The sequence below is a fragment of the Oncorhynchus gorbuscha genome, linkage group LG12 (assembly GCF_021184085.1).
Source record: "Oncorhynchus gorbuscha isolate QuinsamMale2020 ecotype Even-year linkage group LG12, OgorEven_v1.0, whole genome shotgun sequence".
NCBI lineage: Eukaryota > Metazoa > Chordata > Actinopteri > Salmoniformes > Salmonidae > Oncorhynchus > Oncorhynchus gorbuscha.
In genome coordinates this window covers 12,225,088-12,252,715 of record NC_060184.1, presented here as the reverse complement: position 1 = coordinate 12,252,715, position 27,628 = coordinate 12,225,088, and the positions used below count along the sequence as shown (strand labels likewise).

The window sequence follows — 27,628 nt, the reverse complement described above, 5'->3', positions numbered from 1 at the left end:
TTGAACCCGATCGAACATCTCTGGAGAGACCTGAAAACAGCTGTGCAGCAACGCTCCCAATCCAACCTGACAGAGGTTGAGAGGATTTGCAGAGAAGAATGGGGTTAACTACCCAAATACAGGTGTGCCAAGCTTGTAAAGTCATACCCAAGAAGACTCAAGGCTGCAATCGCTGCCAAAGGTGTTTCAACAAAGTACTGAGTAAAGGGTCTGAATACTTATGTAAATGTGATCATTTTATTTGTATAAATAAGCAAATATTTCAAAAAAACTGATTTTGCTATATCATTATAGGGTATTGTTTGTATATTGATGAGGGGGAAAAACAATTAAATTAATTTTTAGAATAAGGCTGTAAAGTAAAAATAAAAAAAGCCTTGTGGTCTGAATACAGTCCCAAAACACTGTACATGTGTAACTTTATGAGCTGGATTGCCTGTCTTTGCAATTAGCTTATTTTGGTTTGGTTTCGTTAGCAGCCTCCATTGAAATTCACTATTACTCTGGTAATAGATGCCCAATGGGCTTTGTTGCTTTTGTTGGCTTCATCTTGTGTAATAAACTGGTAATACCGTATATATCACGCTATGAAAGAAGGACGGTATGACGATATGTAAATCTGGATACCACCCAACCCTACTAACAATATCACCAGGCTGTAATTCTGAAGGGAAGTTCACCCCTATTCAACCATGTTGGTGTGGTCAGTGTTACACCACTATGATAAATTATCTCTGGGAATGTACCATCTGAGTGTGGGGGGGGGGTATAGGTGTGACTTTATAGTTGCTTGTCCGACTGAGTTCAGATGAACTCCACTAAGAATTACATCTGTTAAACAGGCAACAGGCAACCCCCCCCCTCCCCTGTAAAAATACATGAACTGCAGCCGCAAAAGTTCCCCACTTTGATCATGGCCTCATCCAATCCAGGGAACACAAAATCTGTGTTATCTAAAGCCGATGTTGTAACAACAAAAATCTATAATATTCTGTGCTTTAAAAAAATGTAATCTAACCAGATTCCTTTATAGTGCATGGGACCAGGGCACAGAAAGAACACCATTGTGAGATACTCAGACCCTGGAAAAGGATTTGTGTGACTAATAATTGAGCCGGTTCCCTCCACTGCCACACAGCGAGCGAGCGAGAGAGAGCGCGAGAGCGAGAGCGAGAGCGAGAGCGAGAGAGAGAGAGAAGAATGGAAGTACACAGTGCAGACACCACACAATCACCACTGTTGTACTGGGCACTTCATAAGGATTCAGATTCCCTACCCTTCTCCTTGAAGTTTCCTATTCAACCTGCCACAACTCTATGGTTGTATCCCAAATGGCACCCTATTCCCTATGGGTCCTGGTCAATATTCGAAATAGGGTGCTATTTAATTACTACTTCTTAGATAGATGGGAAAAGTGCTTCTTGTTGCAGGTGTGTGGGAATAATGCAATAGCGTCATAGAAAAGACAAAACTTACACACTGGTCTTGCTTGTTTCATTTTGAATTAAAACAAGTGGCATGAGCAAGAGCAGAGTGCGGGTTTCTCTTTTCTTTGAAGGACATGGCCTGCGTGAACAGAACAGATTAACTTCATTGCCAGGCCAGCTGTATGATGTAAAAAGAACATTCAAGAGGAGAGTGTGGGAGAGAAAATAGTCTCCCTGGCTTCCTGGTAAATGGCTGGCATCTATTTGGAGTTCAGGAACTGAAATGTCAGGAGGCAGACAAAGAAGAAGACACTCAGAATGCCCAGTTCAGCGGAAGAGTCTAAGCTCTTCAATATTCCATCATTGCTTTAAAACTGGACAGCAAACTTGGGCTTCCACATTTGCAAGCAAATGTGCTTGGTTGAACAAGAGTATTATAATAGTATAATTGTGTTCATACATTAATCTCTCTGGGAGATTTGTGATTCAATGAAGGTCCCCTTAATAAAACGGCCTATATTTTTAGCAGGACGAGACAAGTAGACGCATTATGAAAAAGAAACTGCTAGCTAGGCCCTCTACAGCAAATATATTTCCCTGTTGACAACTCATTTTAGAAATTCTCACTTGATGCGATCTCCCAGAAAATTTGGTATCCAGTTTTGAGAAATCGCAAACATCCCAATATAGTCTGGGTATATCTTTAAAACTACTATATCTTTAAGAAGCAGGAGAGCAGTGAGTCGTCTTACCTTCACCCATTGGGACTTCATAGGTGGCGTTGAGAGATCCCTCTGGCATGACACTGCGGCCTCGGGAACTGCAAGAACACATGACGATGCAGGATTAGGATAGCGAATGAAAGCCCGTCAGATCCCCTCGTCAAGCGACTAGAGGACCACAGTTCAAAAAAATAAATAAAATAAATCACCCATCTTGTGACATACTACTGCTGTGCACAGCTGCTGACCAGAGTCTTAACAGCTCATCAATCCCACAACGCACCATTACAGGAAGTGCCATAATCCTCCTTTCCCCCAAAAGAGGAAGTACAGGTCTGCTCACTAAGGTAATTATGCGTGGGAAAGTCATCAGTTGTCATTTGAAACAAAATGTGCTTTTTTACGGTGTAGGTGTTATCTTAGCTGCTGTGGCCTGGAAAAGCACTAGAAACTGAGAGATCATGTTTTTCCAGCTGGACATTTTTAAACAGACAAAGAAAAATGGTACCTAGACTGATTTATGGAGAACTCTAGACAGAACTTGGACATATCGTCGCCACTCAACATTGCAAATCATGCAGGTGTTTCAGCGAGTCGGTTTAACAGCTCCCCTAACTCTTAACCCTGCTGAACACAGCAGGAGAAATTCAACTTAACCTCAGTATGTATTAGAAATAAAAAAGTTCAAAATCCTGTTAATAATTGCCTCAAGCTGCCGCAAAATTGTTATTTTTATTGCACAAACTTTTAAAAGTTTATAAAATAGCTCTAATGATTTGTAACTTGGCAAACAACGCCCACTCAGCAATAAAATATATCAATAGACTTCCATTTAAAACAAATCCTAAAATAAACTAAAAATCTATATCCCACAGGCCACGGCAGGCCAAACTTTCCTTGGACACGAAGGTGTTTGCCAGCCTAATAAGTACATATTAAATAGTCAGTATATAATTACTGTGGTCCAATGTGCCTCTTTGTGTGGTCTGAGAAAACAGATTCCCCCAATGGCTTTATGGTTCTTCCTACATCTTGAATGTCCACCAGACTACTTAGAGGGCATTCAAAAGAATCCAAGAAGTGAATCCATCTCACATCTTCAAGGGTCTTTAAGCTGTTACTTCATACCACTAATGTCAGGCTTTCCAACCAACCACAAACTCAAGTTTACTTTTCTAGCAGTCCCATCTTCCATGGTGTGACAGACCACACAGTAGAAAGATGCTTGTTGTACGGTATTGTCCATGACTTCTGGGCTTTGTCTGTCTGGGTGGCTGTCTCAGTCCACAGCTCTATTCACACTGTGCAAGTTTGGCAAAACACTACATTTTCCACACACAGGACTAACTTACTTGATTTTCCACAGGGCAAGAAAGCAATAAATTAGGGGCACTGACACAGCTACTTCTCCAATCCAAATGTCCTCTCACTCCTCCCTTCACAGTCATTTAAAAGGTTGAGGGCACAGTGGATTGACGCAGTCAGGCCCTCGGTGAGCTCAAAGCACCGTTGCCCTTGTATAAGGTGGGTCTGCAGGCAGCCTATTCATCTGTTATGCTTGGGGTCCAGCCAAGGCAATTACAGTGGGCAGATATGTATTTATCACACCATTTTTACACCTTTAAGCACTTTCTGCTTGCCCTCACCTCAGACAACTCTGAGCAGCACTAAACCATTAACGTAAATTGTTACAGAAAGCAGTGCTCGACTTGGACTGGAATAGGTGCCAGTACTCATGTTGGGTGCCAGGGCTGTTTATATTTAGGTCCAGGAGCTCCACTAAACTTTAGAGCTAATATTCTATAAGAGGAACAGGAGCTCAAGCAGAACATTTGAGGTGCCGGTACTCTGCTCCGGTGAGCTCCTGTCCAAGTCCAACAATGACAAAAAGTTTAAAAGGACAGGGAAATTGTATTTTGTCTATAAGAATTGTGGACTGACAATTTCACACAATATGAGTAGTTACTACAACAAAAAAGTATTGTGCTAAAAATCTGTTTGAATTCATGAAGTAAAAAACAAAAGTCTTGTGAAACAAATGGAACTCAAATGCCTATTAATTCAAACATAATAGAACATTTTCAATGCACATCCTGGGATCTTGGTTAGTGGTTTTGGTTGAATGGGGGCTTGTAAAGCTCTATTGGTGTTGGTTGAATGAGGGCTTGTAAAGCTCTATTGGTGTTGGTTGAATGCGGGCTTGTAAAGCTCTATTGGTGTTGGTTGAATGAGGGCTTGTAAAGCGCTATTGGTTTTTGGTTAAATAAGTGCTTCTGTGAAGCTGTAATGATTTTGGTTGAATAAAGGCATTCAAATAGTCAGAAAACATGAACGCAACATAATTGAGCATGATATTGTAAATGTGTGTGAATACAAATGAGTAAAAGACGAATTAGAAAATTGGGTGGTTCGAGCGCTGGATGCTGATTGGCTGACATCTGTGGTATATCAGACCGTACACCACAGGTATGACGAAACATTTATTTTTTCTGCTCTAATTACATTGGTAAACAGTTTATAAACCGCAATAAGGCACCTCGGGGATTTGTGGTATATGGCTAATATACCATGGCTACGGGCTGTGTCCACGCACTCCGCATTGCGTCGTGGCTATGAACAGCCCTTAGCTGTGGTATATTGGACATATACACCACACTCCCACCAGGCCTTATTACTTAATTTTACCATAGCTGCAACAGTCAAATGTCTCAAAAACATTACAATGATCGCTTTTGTCATTATTGGTTAGTGTGTGTAGATTAATTAAGCCATTTTAAAACCTGTACGAGTGTGAGGTGTGAAATGGAAATGTTTTTTGCATATCCTCAACTCCCTGGAAGAGTGGGGTCACAGCCAGGGATCAGCCATTATTGACGGCGACCATGGAGCAATTCCGTTTAAGGCGACAGATTTTTCACCTTGTAACCTTTTGGTTACTAGCACAGCGTTCTAACCACTAGGCTTCCTGCAGTCGACATACTTAGGGCTTCAAATGATCCAAAATATTTATACGTTTGTTAGATGTTTTTATTACGCTAAAAGATTGGATTATTATTATTTTGACTATCACTTTAACACCTAGTTATGTGGATGGTGCCTGAGAAAACATGATGAAGCAGCTCTGTAACAGCAGTGTGTTCCACTCAGAACAAACAGCTGAAGGAATACAACAACTAGACATGCAATTTTCCCATAATCCTCATGGTTCTCAACCATCCCCACTCAAGGCATATCATGCCATTCCACAATCATGAGTTCTGCTGGCACAGGAAACACATTGGCTGAGCTCATCCCCGGAGGCCAATCTTTTAGAGATAGTGAAACCTGCCTTTTATTTTGCTTAGAATGATTCCTGATAAAAAGCAGTTGGTTTCTTCATTGATGTGTAATGAAAACAAAACAGAGAAGATGGCATGATGGCGGCAGAAAGATTCCACCTTACGTGAGCACAACTGACTCAGTAGCCTTTACCAGAAGAATGTGAAGTTTGAAATGGGACAATAGTAGCTGCAATATTCAAAGTAGTAGTTTTATGGCTACTATAAAAATAAAGTCATTGGTGCACATTAATGTTAGAAACGTATCGTTCATTTTATCGTTATAATTCAGTCAATTTATAGTAATATGGATTTGTCCATATCGCCCAGTTCTAGTAAATTATTCCAAAAAGTACATTACTCCTGAACAGTCTGAACAACGTTGAAAGATTTTTTTTTAAACGTACTGAAAACTAAATTACCCGTATTATGTTGATAAGAATTGTGGATTGGAATTATTTCTGATAATTTTTCTTGTGTTGAAAGAAACAATGCAAAACAGAAGTCAATTGCCTATTAATATAAAGTACTAGAACATTTTCAATACACTTCCTGGGATCTTGGTTAGTGGGTTTGGTTGAATAAGGGTTGTGAGAAACTCATTTCAGTTACAGCCAGTAGATGTCCTTACTCAGTCACTGCCCTCAATAATGAATTGCAGTAGTGAGTGATTGTCTCCACAAAAAGGTATTTAAATCATCAGAAAACATGAACACCACATCAACATAATTGAGCAACTAAATAATTGAGTATGATATTGTTAACGTGTGTGATTACAAATGAGTCAGACTAAATATACCCAGGCTGCAACAGTGAAATGTCTCAAAAAAACATTACGATGGATTAATTATTTTCTTCCCATTTATAGCAACAGTGTTTTGCTCAAAGTAAATCAGAAATCACGAGGCCAAACCTTAACATCTTCCGCTAACTTTAGACACAATTATGACTAGTATAGTCAGGTGACCAGATTCTGTATCCCAGTAGAACAAATGCCCTTTGGCGTTCTTGAACTGGGTCAAGTCTGTTTCACACACAGGAGGCTGCAGAGGGGAGAACGGCTCATAATAATGGATGGAATTCCGCTGCAGTCATTACCACAAGCCCGTTCTCCCCAATTAAGCAGACACCAACCTCCTGTGCTTTCACACCATGTCTGGAGGCCAATGTTACTCGTGTATATTTTGACAGGGAAAATAAACCAAAAACCCCATCTCCCCTATAGCAATACCACATTGGTTTATGCACCTGTTGATTTCCTGAGGGGTCTCACTGACCAAAAGCAACGTCCAGACAGAAAAGAGATGTCTCACAACTTTTCTAAACAGAAGTATTTATTTGGATCTTGGTATTGAAGCTTATTAAATCAACCATTTCAAATAAGGGGTGCTTATATTTGTTCCGTTTCACTGCATGTACAAGTTGGTAACCTTCACAGGTGTGAAATGGAAATGTGTTTTTTTTGCATATCCCAATTCCCCCTGGGATCACGGCCAGGGATCAACCATTATTGACAGTGACCTTGGAGCAATCGACAGATGTTTCACCTTGTTGCTCATTTGAATTCATGAGCCTTTCGGTTACTGGCCCAACGCTCTAACCGCTAGGCTACCTGCCGTCGACAAACCTAAGGTATCAAATCATCCCAATTGTTTTAAACATTTTTTTTTTACGATCACTTTAACACATGGTTATGTGGAGTGTGCCTGAGAAAACCTGATGAAAGCAGCTCTGTAACAGCACAGTGTGTTCCACTCAGAACAAACAGCTGAAGGAATATAACTAGACATGCAATTTTCCCACACGCCTCAGGGTTTTCAACCATCAATCTGTAAATTCAATTTCACTGTGAGTGAGTATTGAAGCTCAAGCACACAGGTAACTGCCAAAATAAAGAAAACCCGTGAGTACATGAGGGATACAAAGAATATTGAAAGCGGGTGCTTCCACACAGGTGTAGTTCCTGGGTTAATTAAACTATTAACATCCCATCATGCATACAAATGCTGGGAATGTCATTATTCTGGCCATTGTTTTGTCTAAAATGGCTAAAAGAAGAGATCAGTGACTTTGAAAGAGGAGATACGAAAGAGCATAGGGGGTTTAAAGTGTGTGTAGTCACCAGATCTCAACCCAAATGATGGGAGATTCTGTAGCAGCATGTTTTCCACCACGATCAACAAAAACATTTTGTGGGAAGAATGGTGTCGCATCCCTCCAATAAATTTCCAGTCACTTGTAGAATCTATGCCAAGGTGCATTGAAGATGTTGTGGCGGCTCATAGTGGCCCAAAGCCCAATTAAAAAAGACACTATGCTGGGGGGGTTTCCTTTATTTTGGTAGTTACCTATAGAACACAAGGTTCAAAAGTTGAGGAACATGTGGGGTGCAATAAAGGGCCCGGGGTGTGATAGCTTCACCCAATCACATCCACTAACGTGTTGACATATCTACAACCGTCCATCCCGAATCAAAACTATGGGCCAGGCTTTGGGTCAAGTCCTGCATTATTCCCCTGACAATCACTCATTTCTTCTCTGGTGAGAACACCGAAGTGGGGGCGCTTGGGGGGGGGGGGGGGTGGATTTCACTTGCCCACCCACTGAGGAGCCAGGCCCAGCCAATCAGGATGAGATTTTCCCCCACAAAAAGGGCTTTATTACAGACAGAAATACTCCTCAGTTTCATCAGCTGTCCAGGTGACTGGTCCCAGACTATCCCGCTGGTGAAGGAGATGGATGTAGGAGTCCTGGGCTGACGTAGTTACAAGTGGTCTGCGGTTTTGAGCGCGGTTGGACGTACTGCCAAATTCTCTAAAATGACGTGGCTTATGGTAGAGAAATTAACATTAAATTCTCTGGGAACAACTCTGGTGGACATTCCTGCAGTCAGCATGCCAATTGCACACTCCCTCAAAACTTGAGACATCTGTGGCATTTTGTTGTATGACAATACTGCACATTTTAGTGTGGCCTTTTGTCCCCGGCGCAAGGTTCACCTGTGTAATGATCATGTTTCATAAGCTTCTTGATATGCCACACCTGTCAGATGGATGGGTTACCTTGGCAAAGGGGAAATGCTCACTAAGAGGGATGTAAAACAGATTTGTGAACAAAATTTGAGAGAAATAAGCTTTTTGTGCGTATGAAACATTTCTGGGATATTTAATTTCAGCTCATGAAATATGGGACCAACACTTCACATGCGTTTATATTTTTGTTCAATTTACAGTGCATTGGGAAAGTATTCAGACCTCTTGGCTTTTTTAAACATTTTGTTACGTTACTCTAAAATGGATTCAACTGTTTCTTTTCCTCATCAATCTAGACACAATACCCCATAACGACAAAGCAAAAACAGGTATAGAAATGTTTGCAAATAAATGACATATTCAGACCCTTTAATCAGTACTTTGTTGAAGCAGCTTTGGCAGCAATAACAGAGTCGAGTCTTCTTGGGTATGACGTTACAAGCTTATCACACCTGTATTTGGAGTGTTTCTCCCATTTTCTATGTAGATCCTCTCAGGCTCTGTCAGGTTGGATTGGGAGCGATGCTGTACAGCTATTTTCAGGTCTCTCCAGAGATGTTCGATCGGGTTCAAGTCTGGACTCTGGCTGGGCCACTCAAGGACATTCAGAGACTTGTCCCGAAGCCACTCCTGCGTTGTCTTGGTTGTGTGCTTAGGGTCGTTGTCCTGTTGGAAGGTGAACATTAGCCCCAGTCTGAGGTCCTCGAGCAGGTTTTCATCAAGGATCTCTCTGTACTTTGCTCTGTTCATTGTTCCCTCAATCCTGACTGGTCTCCCAGTCGCTGAAAAACATCCCCACAGCATGATGCTGCCACCACTATGCTTCCCCGTAGGGATGGTGCCAGGTTTCCTCCAAATGGATATTGGCCATATATCACACACCCTCAGGCCTTATTGCTTAAGCATATCAGAATTGGTCTATATGCTAGCCTGAAGAGGAAACATCATGGTTCAACTTAGGCAGGATCAACTGGTGACATTTGGGGGGAGCAGAGCTGACCCCTCAGACACATTCGGCTGCGATTGAGAGTCCCATAGGAAGGCGCACAATTGGCCCAGCATCGTCCGGGTTTGGCCGGGGTAGGCCTTCATTGCAAATAACAATTTGTTCTTAACCGACTTGCCTAGTTAAAGAAAAGGTTCAATTAAATGTTTACAATTCTCATACACCCCAAATATTCTAATAGGAATGTCTCAACTCCAACTGAGGCAAAGCCAAAATGTTGACGGCTTAGTCCAAAAAAAACAAGCCAGAGGGGACAGAGATGGGAAGAGGAGGAGGACAAAGCAAGAAAAGGTAGCAATGGCAGAGCTTCAACAAAAGATGCTGACTGGCTCACTTCCTGAATCCTGATAACATAACTGGTTGTAGGGTCTACGACCCATTCAATAAGTCTTTGGAATGGGTACTAACAATGAGGACCACTCTGGAAATGGCCCTCATGGTTGCAAGGAAGTCTAAGGGCGTTTTCACACATAGTTCTGAGCAAATAACTTTGATTATGTGCTACATTGTATATATTTTGGTTGGTCCAGTTGCTTTCTTATTGCCAAACGAACTAAAATGCCTTGACAACCACGTGTTCAAGTCATTTGTTTTATTGGAGGAAAACATCTCACGCTAAATACATTCTATGATTATCTCAGCCTCTCAGCCTCCAGTATTTATGCTGCAGTAGTTTATGTGTCGGGGGGCTAGGGTCAGTTTGTTTATCTGGAGTACTTCTCCTGTCCTATTCGGTGTCCTGTGTAAATCTAAGTGTGCGTTCTCTAATTCTCTCCTTCTCTCCTTCTTTCTCTCTCTCGGAGGACCTGAGCCCTAGAACCATGCCCCAGGACTACCTGACATGATGACTCCTTGCTGTCCCCAGTCCACCTGGCCATGCTGCTGCTCCAGTTTCAACTGGCCTGGGCCCTAGGACCATGTCCCAGGACTACCTGACATGAGGACTCCTTGCTGTCCCCAGTCCACCTGGCCATGCTCCTGCTCCAGTTTCAACTGTTCTGCCTTGCTATTATTCAACCATGCTGGTCATTTATGAACATTTGAACATCTTGGCCACGTTCTGTTATAATCTCCACCCGCACAGCCAGAAGAGGACTGGCCACCCCACATATGCTCTCTCTAATTCTCTCTTTCTTTCTCTCTCTCGGAGGACCTGAGCCCTAGGACCGTGCCCCAGGACTACCTGACATGATGGCTCCTTGCTGTCCCCAGTCCACCTGACTGTGCTGCTGCTCCAGTTTCAACTGTTCTGCCTTATTATTATTTGACCATGCTGGTCATTTATGAACATTTGAACATCTTGGTCATTTTCTGTTATAATCTCTACCCGGCACAGCCAGAAGAGGACTGGCCACCCCACATAGCCCGGTTCCTCTCTAGGTTTCTTCCTAGGTTTTGGCCTTTCTAGGGAGTTTTTCCTAGCCACCGTGCTTTTACACCTGCATTGTTTGCTGTTTGGGGTTTTAGGCTGGGTTTCTGTACAGCACTTTGAGATATCAGCTGATGTACGAAGGGCTATATAAATAAATTTGATTTGATTTGATTTGATTTGATCAAGAAGAATATCTTGTGTCCCAAACATCATTAGTTTTGCTTTGGTCTTCCAACAACATGCGGGAGAAAACCATAGCTGTTGTAACCGCTAGTGAACAGGTTAGATTCTGTAGCCTATATCCCTGGCAGGTTATAGCACCCTCTCCCCTAATCTGCATCAGATGCCTCAAAATGTGCTGCTACTGATAAAATGTTTCAGAGATATTAAGTTAAGGAAGGCTACTATGTGCATTTCAAACGCTCGCAGTCAAACAATCAATAATACTTCTCACCTGCTTTGAACTGCACCATGGCGCAAATGGAATCAGACCAAGACCATACTTTTTGAGCGAACCACAGTGCGTTGTTAAGTCCAAACTAAGCGGACTAAGCGGAAAACTAAAAAAGAAAAAGACAAATATTTGTTGTGAAAGCCCCATAAGAAAGAGCGAGGATAGCAATCATTAGCTGTAATGACATACGTAAGAGCTGCAGCGAATACAGTTAGCATGTCCATGTCCCTCAATACTCAAAAACCTAAGACAAAGCAGAAATAACTTCAATCCTGAACTTCTTTGAAACAGCTGAAGCTTTGGGTGAGGTAAATGTGGTGTACTCTATGCTTTACGTATGTTTTAGACCAGGGTTGTACGTTTTGGTTTTTGCCCTAGCACTAAACAACGGACTCAAATAATCAAAGCTTGATGAAGAGTTGGTTATTTGAGTCAGCTGTGTAGAGCAAGGGAGAAAAAAAACTAAATGTACACCCAGGGAGGGCCCCAGGACAGAGTTTGGGAGAACTGTTTTAGGGAACTGTGATGTCAGAAAGCAACAGTATTATGAGTTGTGCCACCCCATTGTGTTGCATATTTCTTGAGACACACTTTCAAAACGCATTGTCTAACACGTATGAAACGCTGTAGACTATAAAAACCCTTACTATAGGGCCTCCAGTCAACCCTTTCAGATAAGGGCCAGCAGACAAAATGGGAAGACTCTTTTTTCACTCAAAATGCTATACACGCTCGTCAAATTCCAGAAGCTTATCTTAGACCGCTGTGCCACTCGGAAGCCCTAAGGCACTGCATCTAAGTGCTAGAGGTGTCACTACAGACCCTGGTTCGATTCCAGGCTGCATCACAACCGGCCGTGATTGGAAGTCCCGTAGGGCGGCGCACAATTACCCCGGCGTCGTCCGGGTTAGGCCGGGGTAAGCAGTCATTGTAAAATAAGAACGTGTTCTTAACTGACTTGCCTAGTTAAATAAAGGTTAAATAAAGGTTAAATAAAATAATGAGTGGGACCATTTTTCTGGGTAGGAGGTAAACCCCCTAAGTGTTAAAAATGTACTGAAAATATGCCCATGTGGTGAATCCACCCCCTCAGTTTCAGAGGCTTCCTGTGAGAGGAAATGTGAGGATTCATCCCTAAAACTCCACTCCAATGAGGCCCTAGAGGACTCTGGGAGTGACACATTCCCCTACTGGGAAAGATGTTAGTTGATAGGCTATATATGGAATATGGACCATCACGCATTAAGCTGGAATAGATTTGCCAGTTTGCCCAGGGAGAATATATATATTTTTTTAAATGGAATGCTCTTTCATTATTATTACAAATATGCGTTTACATTTTCACACTAACCAGATTTCCATCCAACCTTTTTTATTCAAGTAAAGTATGTCTGATTTTAAAAAATGAAGCAAAGTCACAACAGGCCTGATGGAAACCTCAAATTTGTTTGTAAACTTTCCAAATGTAGGCAAAACGAAATACGCTAGGCAAGGTGGGATATCATTTTGTTTCTAAAATGATGGCAGTGGAAACACATTCATGTGCAAATGTTGATATAATAACCATATCAAAGTACACTTGAGTCACCAGATGACACGACTCAGGAAAACATATTTCATCTGTAGCCTAATAAACTGCATGTTATGAACTTCACAGGGTGGTGAAAGTGCACAGTGATGAGCTTGATGCTAATTGTCAAAAAAAATAATCTTGGGTCTTATTCTGGTGACGTGATGATCGTTGATTGCCTGCCTTTTGACAAATAAAAATGACCTTGCCATGTTGTCCATACTCATTTCATCATGTAGGTACTGTAGCCTACCCGCACAGTATCCGCGAGCCGTTGGCTAGAGCGCAACTTGTATTTTTAAACCGCAAAACTTATGTTTATGTGAACTACGTCATCAGGCAAACCTTTCCCATAACAATTCAATTTAATGGAAACATCTCTGCTGGGAAAATGCCATTTTAGAATATTTGCAATTTGTTGGATGGAAACTTAGACATGAAAATGGAGTCAATCAATTCTGTATTATCATAGGATGTCATTGATTTTATTATTGGTATCAAATTGGTAGTTACAGTCTTGTCCATACGGGAGTTGCAGCAATGAGACTTGGGAGAGGCGAAGGTCGAGAGCCGCGAGTCCTCCGGAACACAAACCAACCACTGCTTCTTGATACAACGCCCGCTGAACCCTTAAGCCAACCACACCAACGTGTCAGAGGAAACACCATACACCTGGCGACCGTGCACTGCGCCCGGCCTGCCACAGGAGTCGCTAGTGCACGATGAGACAAGAGAATCTCCTGCCGGCCAAACCCTCCCCTAACCCGGACGACGCTGGGCCGATTGTGCGTCACCCATGGGTCTAGCTAGCACTGATACAAGTGCTTTAGACCACTGTGCCACTCAGGAGGCCCCGTCATTGATTTGATTTATATATCCAAACACCTGTTGGCTAAAGACTCATCTACATTTTGAGAGCTTGTGTTTTGCCTCAAGATGGAGGCCATTCTATTTTTTGGTGTGTTTTTGGTTCATGTGTTGCTACATCTAAGACTGCTTCAAGTCTGAACATGAGAAATGGAACTGGCCAACAAACGCCTTACACGTATAATCATGATACGAGGCAGATCATGGAATGGAACCATTTCATAATCATGAGTTCTGCTGGCAGGAGATACACATTGGCTGAGCTCATCCCTGGCGGAAAATCGTTTCGAGATTGTGAAACCTGTATTTTCTTCTGCTTAGAATGATTCTTGATAAGAACAGTTTGTTGTTTGTTTCAACATTTGGACAATTTGAGAGTCACTGACGTCATTGATGAGCAATGAAAACAGAAGAAGACAACATGATGGAAGCAGCAAAAATTCCACACCTAAAATGAGCACAACTGATTCTTTGGAGGCAGGTCTTGTTATTGTCCTTTGACAAGACAAGACAAGTACTAAGAAGCCTTCACAGTTGACAAGATGTGGGTGTCTTTTCACAAGTGCTGTGATCATTTTTAAAAGCAGTGCCACGTCATTCAAACAGCACTTCACCCGACACTTAAATATTTTCCCAAAAACTGTGAACAAACTTACCCTATGCTTACGATGTAGTCTACTTGCTTTGCATCCCACGTTCTTAAAATAAACATTTTAAAAAGTCACCATACACATGCACCACCATTCATTCAATTACCAATAACATACCTAGCTCAGTGCAAACCTGATACACAACTCCAATCATTTAGAAGATACATCTAATTACCAAAGATTCACTTTGGAAAGTGCACTGATGGCTCCAGGAATTATCTTGTGGGGTCCACTTAGGGCCTGTTTCCTGGACATAGTTCATTGCTGGACCTGGACTAAAAAGCACTTTGGGAGTCGCCATTCAACAAGTCCAGGACTACACTGAAGCTGTTCTGGGGAAACTGGCCCTTAAAAAAAGGGTACTCCTATTTTCTGAAGGAAGACACCCTGACGGGGAGCTGCTTGCTCTCCTTTCCAAACAGGAAAGGCCTCATCCTGTACGGATTGAAGGGTGGGGGTCCCTTACTACAGCTTCCTGAACCAAGCTCTCCAGAGAGAGTGGGTCATTTGAAAACCATCCAAGGCAGCATTGTTGTGCCACTGCCATCAGACAAACCTATTCTGCTATACCTTTTGTCTTCTTACTCAATGACCCGTTCAGACTTCCAGAATGGTGAAGCTTGTGCTAAGATATCATTTACAAATCTTGTGAGTGGTTAAGGAAAGACCTGCGTGTGTGATAAATATATATATATTTTAAATCACACAGAACCAGTCAAGTTTGGACACAGCTACTCATCCAGGGGTTTCTTTATTTTTACTATTTTATACATTATAGAATAATAGTGAAGACATCAAAACTATGAAATAATAATAATTGTAGTAACCAAAGAAAGTGTTAAACAAATCAAAATATATATTTTAGATACTGCAAAAACCATCAAGCGCTATGATGAAATTGGCTCTCATGAGGAACGCAACAAGAAAGGAAGTGTTTTCTTTACTTAACTAGGCAAGTCAGTTAATGAACAAATACTTATTTCCAATGACGAACTACCCCGGCCAAACCCTAACAACGTTGGACCAATTGTGCACCGCCCTACGGGACTCCCAATCACAGCAGTTTGTGATACAGCCTAGAATCGAACCCAGGGTCTGTAGTGAAGCCTCTAGTACCGAGATGCAGTGCATTAGACCGCTGTGCCACTCGGGAGAGTTACCTCTGCTCCAGAGAACAAGTTCATTAGAGTTAACTGCACCTCAGATAGCAGCCCAAATAAATGCTTCAAGTAACAGACATCTCAACATCAGCTGTTCAGAGCGTGAATCAGACCTTCATGGTTGAATTGTTGCTAAGAAACCACTACTAAATGACACCAATAAGAAGAAGAGACTTGTTCGGGCCAAGAAACACGAGCTATGGACATTAGACCGGTGGAAATCTGTCCTTTGGTCTGATGAGTCCAAATTTGAGATGTGGGAACTCCTTCAAGACTGTTGGAAAAGCATTCCAGGTGAAACTGGTTGAGAGAAAGCTGTCGTCAAGGCAAAGGCTGCCTACTTTGAATAATAGTTTGATGTAACACTTTTTTGGTTACTACATGAATGTGTTTTATTTCATAGTGTTGTCTTCACTATTCTTCTACAATGTAGAAAATAATTTAAAAAAATAAGAAAAACCCTTGAGTAGGTGTCCAAACTTTTGACTAGTACTGCACACACACACACACACACACACACTAGGGGAAGTAAAGTGTGTACTGTTATTGACAACAGATAGAAAATACTAATTTGATTAGAGCATCAGGAGTTACTGTCTACATAAAGCAGACTCTTCCTTGCGAGTGTATTCATACAGCATTCCATCCCCGGTCCATTGTGTGATATCTGAGTTGGACCGCAGGCAGACTGTAGTAAAATGGAGAATTCATGGCATGTGGACTGGGCCCAGCAGAGCATTTCAAAGCCCTCCTTCCACAAATGCAGTAGGCTTCCTGCACCGCCACCATTTACTGTCCTTGTTAGAGCAGGGTTTCCTTCATTTGTGTATATGTGCCCTTCATGGTTGTAGGGTTAGCAACACACACTTGGCTATAAAAGAACCTACGCAGTAAGCTTGACAATTTACATGTCGTCACGGCAACAGTTGAGATCATTGTAAGCATGCCAGGGTAGGTCAGAGAGCATAATACAGCCGTAGCTGCTAGACCATTAAGGAGGACATTCTACTGCATTCCCTAGTCAGCCATCTGTTCAGGGTAGCACTAGTCAGCCATCTGTTCAGGGTAGCACTAGTCAGCCATCTGTTCAGGGTAGCACTAGTCAGCCATCTGTTCAGGGTAGCACTAGTCAGCCATCTGTTCAGGGTAGCACTAGTCAGCCATCTGTTCAGGGTAGCACTAGTCAGCCATCTGTTCAGGGTAGCACTAGTCAGCCATCTGTTCAGGGTAGCACTAGTCAGCCATCTGTTCAGGGTAGCACTAGTCAGCCATCTGTTCAGGGTAGCACTAGTCAGCCATCTGTTCAGGGTAGCACTAGTCAGCCATCTGTTCAGGGTAGCACTAGTCAGCCATCTGTTCAGGGTAGCACTAGTCAGCCATCTGTTCAGGGTAGCACTAGTCAGCCATCTGTTCAGGGTAGCACTAGTCAGCCATCTGTTCAGGGTAGCACTAGTCAGCCATCTGTTCAGGGTAGCACTAGTCAGCCATCTGTTCAGGGTAGCACTAGTCAGCCATCTGTTCAGGGTAGCACTAGTCAGCCATCTGTTCAGGGTAGCACTAGTCAGCCATCTGTTCAGGGTAATACTAGTCAAACAACTGCATGTTCAGACCGAAGGTCCCAGAGGCATGAATAGCGATGGCATGTTGGACTGAGCATATGTTCCAAACAAAGAAGGTAAAAACTATACCACATGGCTCAGTTGTCCAATGAACGACAGACTGCACCGCATTGTTTTCATATTTCCATCACAGACCTTTGCCACATGTCGACAGGGGCAGAAATTCATCGGGAGAGAATCGCAGCAAAATGTCAAACATGCTTTCTTTCTCCAGGGCCAGTTGCACCAGATTCACGAAGCTGCCGCTGATCAAACAGATCTCAGCAACAGACAACATAGGACAAATGTCTTGAGGATCATGGAGTTCTTGAGGCTTGGTGCCTTTGTAGGCCTACATGGCTCATATCTTTTTTTTGTGCTAACGGTTTATTTTCCCACAGGGTGGCCTTTATCTGTCTGGGATCAGAAAAATGGTGAGTGGATTGGCACCCCAGCGCTGCGAGCCACAGGCCAGACTCAGTCATCCCAGAGAGGAACTGGGTGTGCCTACCACTGCCCCTGCCTTGACACTGCTTAGCCCTTACACATGGGACCTATTGTTGCATACTTTCCACATGTTCCACCACTCAGAAATGGCTTCACAATGCTAATCCCAGCATGAGGGCGTGATTAATGATGATGGAGGATGGAGAGGACAACTTTTTATATATATATATATATATATTTTTTTTTTTTTATGTAACAAAATGTGGAATAAGTCAAGGGGTCGGAATCCTTTCCGAATGCGCTGTGTGATATATATATATATATATTACACACACACACACACACACACACACTTATTCCACATTTGACTTATTCCACATTTTGTTACGTTACAGCCTTACTATAAACTTACTTTGGCAGCGATTATAGCATCGAGTCTTCTTGGGTATGATGCTACAAGCTTGGCACACCTGTATTTGGAGAATTTCTCCCATTCTTCTCTGCAGATCGTCTCAAGCTCTGTCAGGTTGGAGGAGCGTCGCTGCACAGGTATTTTCTCCAGAGATGTTTGATCGGGCTAAAGTCTGGGCTCTGCATGGGCCACTCAAGGACATGGAGACTTTTTCCAAAGCCACTCCTGTGTTGTCTTGGATGTGTGCCTATGTTCGTTGTCCTGTTGGAAGGGGAACCTTCACCCCAGTCGGAGGTCCTGAGTGCTCTGGGGCATGTTTTTAATCAAGGATCTCTGTACTTTGCGCTGTTCATCTTTCCCTTGATTCTGACTTGTCTCCCAGTCCCTGCCACTGAAAAACATCCCCACAGCATCATGCTGCCACCACTATGCTTCAGCGTAGGGATGGTGCCAGGTTTCCTCCAGATTGAACTGCCAAGTGTCGCATCTTGGTTTCATCAGACCAGATTATTTTGTTTCTCATGGTCTGAGAGTCTTTAGGTGCCTTTTGGCAATCCTCAGTAAAAGGCTGTCATGCGCCTTTTACTGAGGAGTGGCTTCCGTCTTGCCACTCTATCATAAAGGCCTGATTGGTGGAGTGTTGTAGAGATGGTTGTCCTTCTGAAAATGTTCTCCCATCTCCACATGGGCCACTCAAGGACATGGAGACTTTTTCCAAAGCCACTCCTGTGTTGTCTTGGATGTGTGCCTATGTTCGTTGTCCTGTTGGAAGGGGAACCTCACACTGCCCTACCCTGTGCTCTGACCTCTTTCTCCCCTCTCTCTCCAGATGAAATCTCGCGTCTTGTGACGGCCGGCCGCCCAACAACCTGCCCGCTTGACCCTATCCCCTCCTCTCTTCTCCAGACCATTTCCGGAGACCTTCTCCCTTACCTCACCTCGCTCATCAACTCATCCCTGACCGTTGGCTACGTCCCTTCCGTCTTCAAGAGAGCGAGAGTTGCACCCCTTCTGAAAAAACCTACACTCGATCCCTCCGATGTCAACAATTACAGACCAGTATCCCTTCTTTCTTTTCTCTCAAACTCTTGAACGTGCCGTCCTTGGCCAGCTCTCCCGCTATCTCTCTCTGAATGACCTTCTTGATCCAAATCAGTCAGGTTTCAAGACTAGTCATTCAACTGAGACTGCTCTCCTCTGTATCACGGAGGCGCTCCGCACTGCTAAAGCTAACTCTCTCTCCTCTGCTGTCATCCTTCTAGATCTATCGGCTGCCCTCGATACTGTGAACCATCAGATCCTCCTCTCCACCCTCTCCGAGTTGGGCATCTCCGGCGCGGCCCACGCTTGGATTGCGTCCTACCTGACAGGTCGCTCCTACCAGGTGGCGTGGCGAGAATCTGTCTCCTCACCACGCGCTCTCACCACTGGTGTCCCCCAGGGCTCTGTTCTTGGCCCTCTCCTATTCTCGCTATACACCAAGTCACTTGGCTCTGTCATAACCTCACATGGTCTCTCTTATCATTGCTATGCAGACGACACACAATTAATCTTCTCCTTTCCCCCTTCTGATGACCAGGTGGCGAATCGCATCTCTGCATGTCTGGCAGACATATCAGTGTGGATGACGGATCACCACCTCAAGCTGAACCTCGGCAAGACGGAGCTGCTCTTCCTCCCGGGGAAGGACTGCCCGTTCCATGATCTCGCCATCACGGTCGACAACTCCATTGTGTCCTCCTCCCAGAGCGCCAAGAACCTTGGCGTGATCCTGGACAACACCCTGTCGTTCTCTACTAACATCAAGGCGGTGGCCCGTTCCTGTAGGTTCATGCTCTACAACATCCGCAGAGTACGACCCTGCCTCACACAGGAAGCGGCGCAGGTCCTAATCCAGGCACTTGTCATCTCCCGTCTGGATTACTGCAACTCGCTGTTGGCTCTATCATAAAGGCCTGATTGGTGGAGTGTTGTAGAGATGGTTGTCCTTCTGAAAATGTTCTCCCATCTCCACAGAGGAACTCTGGAGCTCTTTCAGAGTGATCATCGGGTTCTTGGTCACCTCCCTGACCAAGGCCCTTCTCCCCCCTGATTGCTCAGTTTGGCCAGGCAGCCAGCTCTAGGGAGTCTTGGTGGTTCCAAACTTCTTCCATTTAAGTATCATGGAGGTCACGGTGTTCTTGGGGACCTTCAATATTGGAGAAATGTTTGCTTTCCTTCCCCAGATCTGTGCCTCGACACAATTCTGTCTCGGCGCTCTACGGACAATTCCTTCAACCTTATGGCTTGGTTTTTGCTCTGACATGCACTGTCAACTGTGGGACCTTTTCTAGACAGATGTGTGCCTTTCCAAATCATGTCCAATCAATTGAATATACCACAGGTGGACTCCAATCAAGTTGTAGAAACATCTCAAGGATGATCAATGGAAAAAGGATGCACCTGAGCTCAATTTAGAGTCTCATAGCGAAGGCTCTGAATACTTATGTTTGATTTTGTTTTTATACATTTGCAAACATTTCTAACATTTTTAATCGGACACCATGGGTAGATACAGCAAATGAAAGATAAACATCTTGTTTATTGGACTTGTTCATGTGGGAAAGTTACATATTAATTTTTTATTTTTTTTAATTAATTTCACGTGCTACCTTTTCAGCGGAATGTTGGGGAGGGGTTCTGCTAGCGGAACGCCTGCCCTAGAAAGGTTAAAGGACACGTGTAGTTTCGCATCCATATCCAATGAGAATGTCTGCTAGAAAAACAGCTTACAGCTTAACATTCTGCAATGCGGTGTACCTTTATCTGTAACTGATTCCTTCAGCATTTCCATGTATCGTTCCACACATTTAAATGTTGATGGAAGTCTCTCCATCTGAATAAAGAAAGATACCGTGCTCTGTCATATACATGATGCCCAGTGTGGCAGTGGAAAGAGTGACTAGCCTGCTGGCAACCACATTTGTGTTGGCAAGGGCTGCATTATTTCAATGTGAACATTGCTTATAACTTAGGCCATTGATTCAACATATCTTACAATGACTCATTGACATAAAAAAAACATACAAATGATCCCCTTACATTTTACATGTTCTCAATGCACAACAGCAAATATCTATTTGCTCAGTGGGGACAGTGTACAAAGCCCAAATAACAACCACAAGGTTGTTTCTGTTGACCAAGACACTGATAACGAGGTTTGTGATGAGATAACCTGTTTCATTGGTCCACAAAGATATTCACAGGTCGGCTCGGGCGATATATTCTTTACACCGTATATACAGGTGTGATTTTCCGTACCGGGGAGGGGGTCATCCCCACCTCACGGGAGGCTGCATGCTACGCCACTGCTTGTGACTAACTAGAAGTATAACTAGAAGAAATTTGATACATCTTGGATAAAATGTCATCCAGCTCAGGGTTCCAGCTATACATTTTCTTAGTTGCTAGCTAAGTGGCTAGACATCAAGATTCATTTGTTGATTACAGCAGAGACATACAATCCTCTCCTGGATCAAGATCCCTGTTGCATAAATAGTTGTGTGTAAAGATTTTGAATAGTGTCCCTTGTGCGCACTTCTGGTATTACCATACATCTCATTATGGTACAGAAACTGTATGAAAATCTGGACACCGCCCAGGCACTACTGCGCTATGCAAGAAAGATATGAACATGGATGGTAATGCAGAAGGTGACTGAGGCTTGACACTGGAGGTGACAGGGCGATGATACTTGGTTATTAACTGTAGAATCCTTAGCAGTGTGAAAGGAACAGAAATTCACAACAAATGCAGAGATGTCTCGAATATGTCTGCAGGCTGTGCTGTCTGAAAGGGCATTAACCTAAGGAATGCAAGGCCTTTGGCACATCGAAACTCATTCAGAAAGAGATATCAGACGTTGAACTACCGACAACACATTACTGATTCCACTGGCCTTGTGGCCAGTGTGGTTTCACAAGTGGGCAGCACGTGATGGTCATTTTTTCAGGTAGCCATGCTCATGTGCAGTAGCAGGCTTATCGGTGTTTAGAAAAGGGTGGAGCAAACCCATCTCTAGGCCAACAGAGCAATTATCCCACAGGCTGTTGTAATACAATCAGCTGATGTAAATGGACAAATTGCCAGGTTGACAATGACGCACATACTCAAGGTGCAGGCAATGATGTATTAAATAACTTACCTTGGAGTAATCGGAGGCTGAAAATATAGGCTAGTGAAATACTATATGGACGTATGGTAGAAAATAGCTGAAAATTAGATTTTTTTTTTGCAAAGAAATGAACTATTCCAACTGAGAGATTTGGCCATTAAACAGGATTGATAGCACTTAGATGCGTACACGAGTCGGGCTCACAGTTCGTCATGTAGCCCTGTCTGCAACCTCAAGATCGGTGTCACCATCGGTCCACGAGAAGATTCCCTCAAGGACAGGGGTCAAACACAAGCCGGAGGGTGGGTTTAGTAAAAACGTTTAATATTCTTTCAAATGACTACAACCAAATCAAAACTGGGTAGAAATGATAATGGACTTAGATTTATACAGTTTCTTGACCGTGTCCAGTTCGCTAATAATCACTGAAACTAAAGCTTGACGGTCAGGGAGTATTATTGAAAAGAGGACTATTTGTTTGCAAATTTTGCCAGCGAAGAACCAGCTCATTTTCAGAGCGGTCCTCCGTTGAACACTGAATGCAGCCCCCGGGGGCAAAATTTGTTCGACACCCCTGGTCTAGGCGAACCGTTAAGACGCTGGTTTCTCCTGTGGGTCCAGGTTTTAGACCCTGCTCATGGACACGTTGCATCCTATGATAAATACTTTTATATAATTTGTCCTGTTCCACATATGTACAAGTGTGTAACCTGTACAAGTGAGGTGAAATAAAAAACAAATCACATTTCTTTCTTCTTCATATCCCACTCCCCCTCCTGAGAGTGGGGTCACGGAATGGGATCAGACATTATTGATGGTGGGTAGGGTTTAGTGCCCTGCTCATGGACAGGTCGACAGATTTGTTTTACCATAGTTTGCTCAGGGATTTGAACTAGCAACCAAAGCTCTAACCCTTAAGACTACCTGCCATCCACTTGTAGTCTCGCTCTTTTACATTGACAGTATGACAAGTTGTCAGTGATTAGGCTTTTTGTAAGCTGTCCCAACATTGGATCATTGATATACTCCTCACAACCATAGAACAACTTCACCAGAATGTTTCAAAACTATGAGAGCTGCTTTTATCTCAGGCATCTGAACGTGTTACTTTTAAAATGGGTCACAATGTTACCATAAAGCCTTTGTTCAACAATGGTCTGTCAGTGTTGTCAGCTGATGATGACCACAAAATTGCATATTATTTGCGTTAAGCTGCCAGTTTGCTCATATACACAACTACTAACACGACATTAGGCTGTTTGCCCTCCATGTTGTCAGACAGACAGATAAATAACTTTAAGGAATCCGATTTTTTTTTAACAACCGAAGAAGGATTTCGACGAAAGGCACATTTCCCACACATCATCATACTGTATCAGCTGTAACCTTTCACATCTCATCAATTGACAGGGTTTAAAATGAACTTTTGCAACTTACCGCAGTGCTTGAAAGTTTCTAAAACTTCACTGAGAACTCCTTTGTGGCACGACAATGTTGCGGTTACATTCGCAGTATTATTTGTCAGTTGTTCAATGACCCTAAAAGTTGAAAACGTTCTTAAAATTCCGAGGAGTTTGACTGCGCCTGGACGAGCCGATGTAGGCCAACTGTAGTGTTTGATTCTGTCCGTACAGTGGTTTTCATTCCACTGACTGGTGAACGCCGCCCCCTTTCCCCTGCGTCCCTCGTTGAACTTATTTTAATATATATATATATATATATATATATATTTGCATCGCCTTTTTGTCAGCATGAAAAAGACGATGCTAATAAAGAAAACACAGTTATTTAAATGTTTAACAGATAGCGTTGGATTAGAATGCACCACGATTATTCACGGCATAATGAAATGTAAAACATGCGTCAGCAGGAAGTCATCCTTTGCTTGAGATGCACGAGGCATTTTTTAAAAAGTGGGCTGGCGTGACGAGCAATACTGTAGGCTAGTGTTCCTATTGTCTCAGTCCCTAAATATGCAATGATTGTCATGTTTATTAAAGGTGTAGGCTACATAGGTGTGACAACACGTATCATGTTCCCCTCAGTCAACGAAATGGTGAATGCACCCAACAAATATCTATATAAATACAGTCTGACCCCATTTTTGTTGCTTGTTTCTCTAGTAATCTAGTTTGTTTATCTCACATAATCTCTAAAAGCAATATGGTGTCATGCCACATTACATTTTATAGCATATCTATCACTATCAAATGTGTGAGAATAAAATTGAACACTGTGTTGAAATTGTTACACCTGCAAGAACTACTACTGTCCATATTGGGCATCTATCCCCACTCCACCAGTATAAAAGCCATTGGGCATCTATCCCCACTCCACCAGTATAAAAGCCATAGATAATCTATGATAACAGCATCGCAATGTCAGACAAATAGCTGCGAGAAATAGCCTACATTAAAGCATGTCTGACTTCCTGCCGGCTGAGTGTGTGAGAGTGATGGATCTTGCAGTCATTCCCTCTCCCCGAGGGATTACAATGTATTGAACAGGTGTGAGAATGGTGTTGAGCCCGTTTCCATTAATCCACACCCACCGCTTGTTAAATTGTCCCATCTAGTGGTTTTTCAACTGGGGCCGTAGTCTGTCTTTTCCAGGAAGGGGAAAGATATTATCTTAACTGTCTATGATATCTCTCAATCACCTCAAACAGTTTCTGTTGGAAGGTTGGTTGATTGGCAGCTGCTGTGGGAGAATTGTGATACATCAAATCTGTTAACATGGCCTTGCGTTGACCCCTGACAGAACATCACACGACAACACAATATTTTGAACACATCATAAGAGTGTGTTTTGTGGAAAAGGGGACACTTAAAAAGAGCATTCTATAAAGTGTTGTCCTATCCCAAAGACTGTTTTTACTTCACATCACAGATATGAAAGGACTGGAAAGATTAGGCAATATGTCAGAAACGTAACCTAGCTAAATTGTTTATACCCACACAATAATTTCATATCGGAAATGGGGGAGTCAATAGATTATCTGCATGTGACCCTTGTTTGGTGGGAAATTGATGTAGACACTACACACTCCCCCTCCTGAATAAAGCATATACTGTTTAGCATATCATGCATACTGCGGCTATTATTCTCAGGCAAGAAGGCCTACAGTACCGTCATGTCACTTGAAGCAAGGTAAAAGCTGCCCCTTATCACAGATCTATAGCAATGATGTATATAAACCCTGGATTGCATCTGCTATGTACTGGCCAATGAGAGGCTTAATAGACATCGAACACCAAATTGGCACTCCCCAGAAGGGGCAGTATTTCAATAAAATGTTTCAAGGACAAAATCACATGTACAGTACCAGATGAAAAGTGTTGACACATCCACTCATTCAAGGGTTTTGCATATTTTCTACATTGTAGAATAATAGTGAAGACATCAAAATGATGAAATAACACATATGTAATCACGAAGTAACCAGAAAAGTGTTAAACAAATCCAAATATATTTCATATTTTAGATTTTTTAAAGTAGCCACCCTTTGCCCCAGATGACAGCTTGGCACACTCTCGCCATTCTCTCAACCAGCTTCATGAGTTAGTCACCTGGAATGCATTTCAATTAACAGGTGTGCCTTGTTAAAAGTTCATTTGTGGAATTTCTTTCCTTAATGCGTTTATTCCAATCAGTTGTGTTGTGACGAGCCAATCAGTTGTGTTGTGACAAGGTAGGGGTGATATACAGGAGATAGCCCTATTTAGTAAAAGACCAAGTCCATATTATGGCAAGAACAGCTTAAATAAGCAAAGAAAAATGACAGTCCATCATTACTTTAAGACATGAAGGTCAGTCAAATTTCAAGAACTTTGAACGTTTCTTCAAGTGCAGTCACAAAAACCATCAAGCAATATGATGAAACTGGCTCTCATGAGGACCGCCACAAGACAGGAAGACCCAGACTTACCTCTGCTGCAGAGGATACGTTTATTAGAGTTACCAGCCTCAGAAATTGCAGCCCAAATAAATGCTTCACAGAATTCAAGTAACAGACATATCCCAACATCAACTGTTCAGAGGAGAGTGTGAATCAGGCCTTCATAGTCTAATTGCTGCAAAGAAACCACTACTAAAAGACACCAATAATAAGAAGAGACTTGCTTGGGCCAAAAACACGAGCAATGGATATTAGGCTGGTGGAAATCTGTCCTTTGGTCTGATGAGTCCAAATTTGAGATTTGTAGTTCCAACCGCCATGTCTTTGTGAGACGCAGAGTAGGTGAACGGATGATCTCCACATGTGTGGTTCCCACCGTGAAGCAAACGGATGATCTCCACATGTGTGGTTCCCACCGTGAAGCATGGAGGGGGGGTGTGATGGTGTGGGGGTGCTTTGCTGGTGACACTGTCTGTGATTTATTTAGAATTCAAGGCACACTTAACCAGCATGGCTACCACAGCATTCTGCAGCGATACGCCATCCCACCTGGTTTGCGTTTAGGGGGACTATTGTTTGTTTTTCAACAGGACAATGACCCTATGCACCTCCAGGCTACGTAAGGGCTATTTGACCAAGGAGAGTGACGGAGTACTGCATCAGATGACCTGGACTCCACAATCACCCAAACTCAACCCAATTGAGATGGTTTGGGGGTGATTTGGACCGCAGAGTGAAGGAAAAGCAGCCAAGAAGTGCTCAGCATATGTGAGAACTCCTTCAAGACTGCTGGAAAAGCATTCCAGGTGAAGCTGGTTGAGAGAATGGCAAGAGTGTGCAAAGATATCAAGGCAAAGGGTGGCTACTTTGAAGAATCTAAAATATAGTTTGGTTTAACATTTGTAGCTACTACATGACTCCATGTGTTATTTCATAGTAGTGATTTCTTCACTATTAATTCTACAATATAGAAAATAGTAAAATTAAAGAAAAACCCTTGAATGAGTAGGTCAACTTTCGACTGGTACTGTAAGTATTTCTTTATTTTAGTGGGGACAGTACATTTTTTAAATAGAAAATATTAGGCAAAAAATAATTTAGACATGAATTAATGCATATCTATAGCTTCCAGAATTTTTATGGAGTACCAAAATGGCTAAGTGGATTCAAAACAGCGCCCCTGTTTGTCATCTACGGTTAAAACATATATCATTGATCTACAGTACGATCAGATTACCTTTGCCCCTTACTCTAACCTTAGAGTGCCTTTAAAAAGCAACAAGAGCGTTCGCAAATGGCCTATGTGGCATCAATGTGAGACAGTAACAGTCATTCTAGTGTGAAAAATACACTAGAAATTGTTAACAGTATAATGTTGGTCATAAAGTCACTCTCGTCTAAATGGAGTTTGGAACATCCACGCTTCACCACGGTAAATGAAGGTTGGGTTTTAATTTGAATATGTACATTTGCCCACTAACATGGGGTGGACAGCTGTGTTGATTGCTCTCTATTCAATAGCATAGACAGGTACACAGACCTG

General features: G+C 42.7%; 1 protein-coding gene across 1 annotated transcript in view; it reads right to left on the bottom strand.

The window, feature by feature from the left end:
• The window catches only part of LOC123990538 (pleckstrin homology domain-containing family G member 3), a 115,703-nt gene extending 91,756 nt beyond the window's left edge, over nt 1–23,947 (bottom strand). Inside the window, exons 1-2 of the mRNA XM_046291126.1 lie at nt 23,625–23,947; nt 2,180–2,247 (exon numbers count right to left, since the gene is read on the bottom strand). Coding sequence (XP_046147082.1) covers nt 2,180–2,228 — 49 coding nt within the window. The 5' untranslated portion in view covers nt 2,229–2,247; nt 23,625–23,947. The remainder of the gene's footprint in view (nt 1–2,179; nt 2,248–23,624) is intronic.
• Between the last annotated feature and the right edge of the window lie 3,681 nt (nt 23,948–27,628).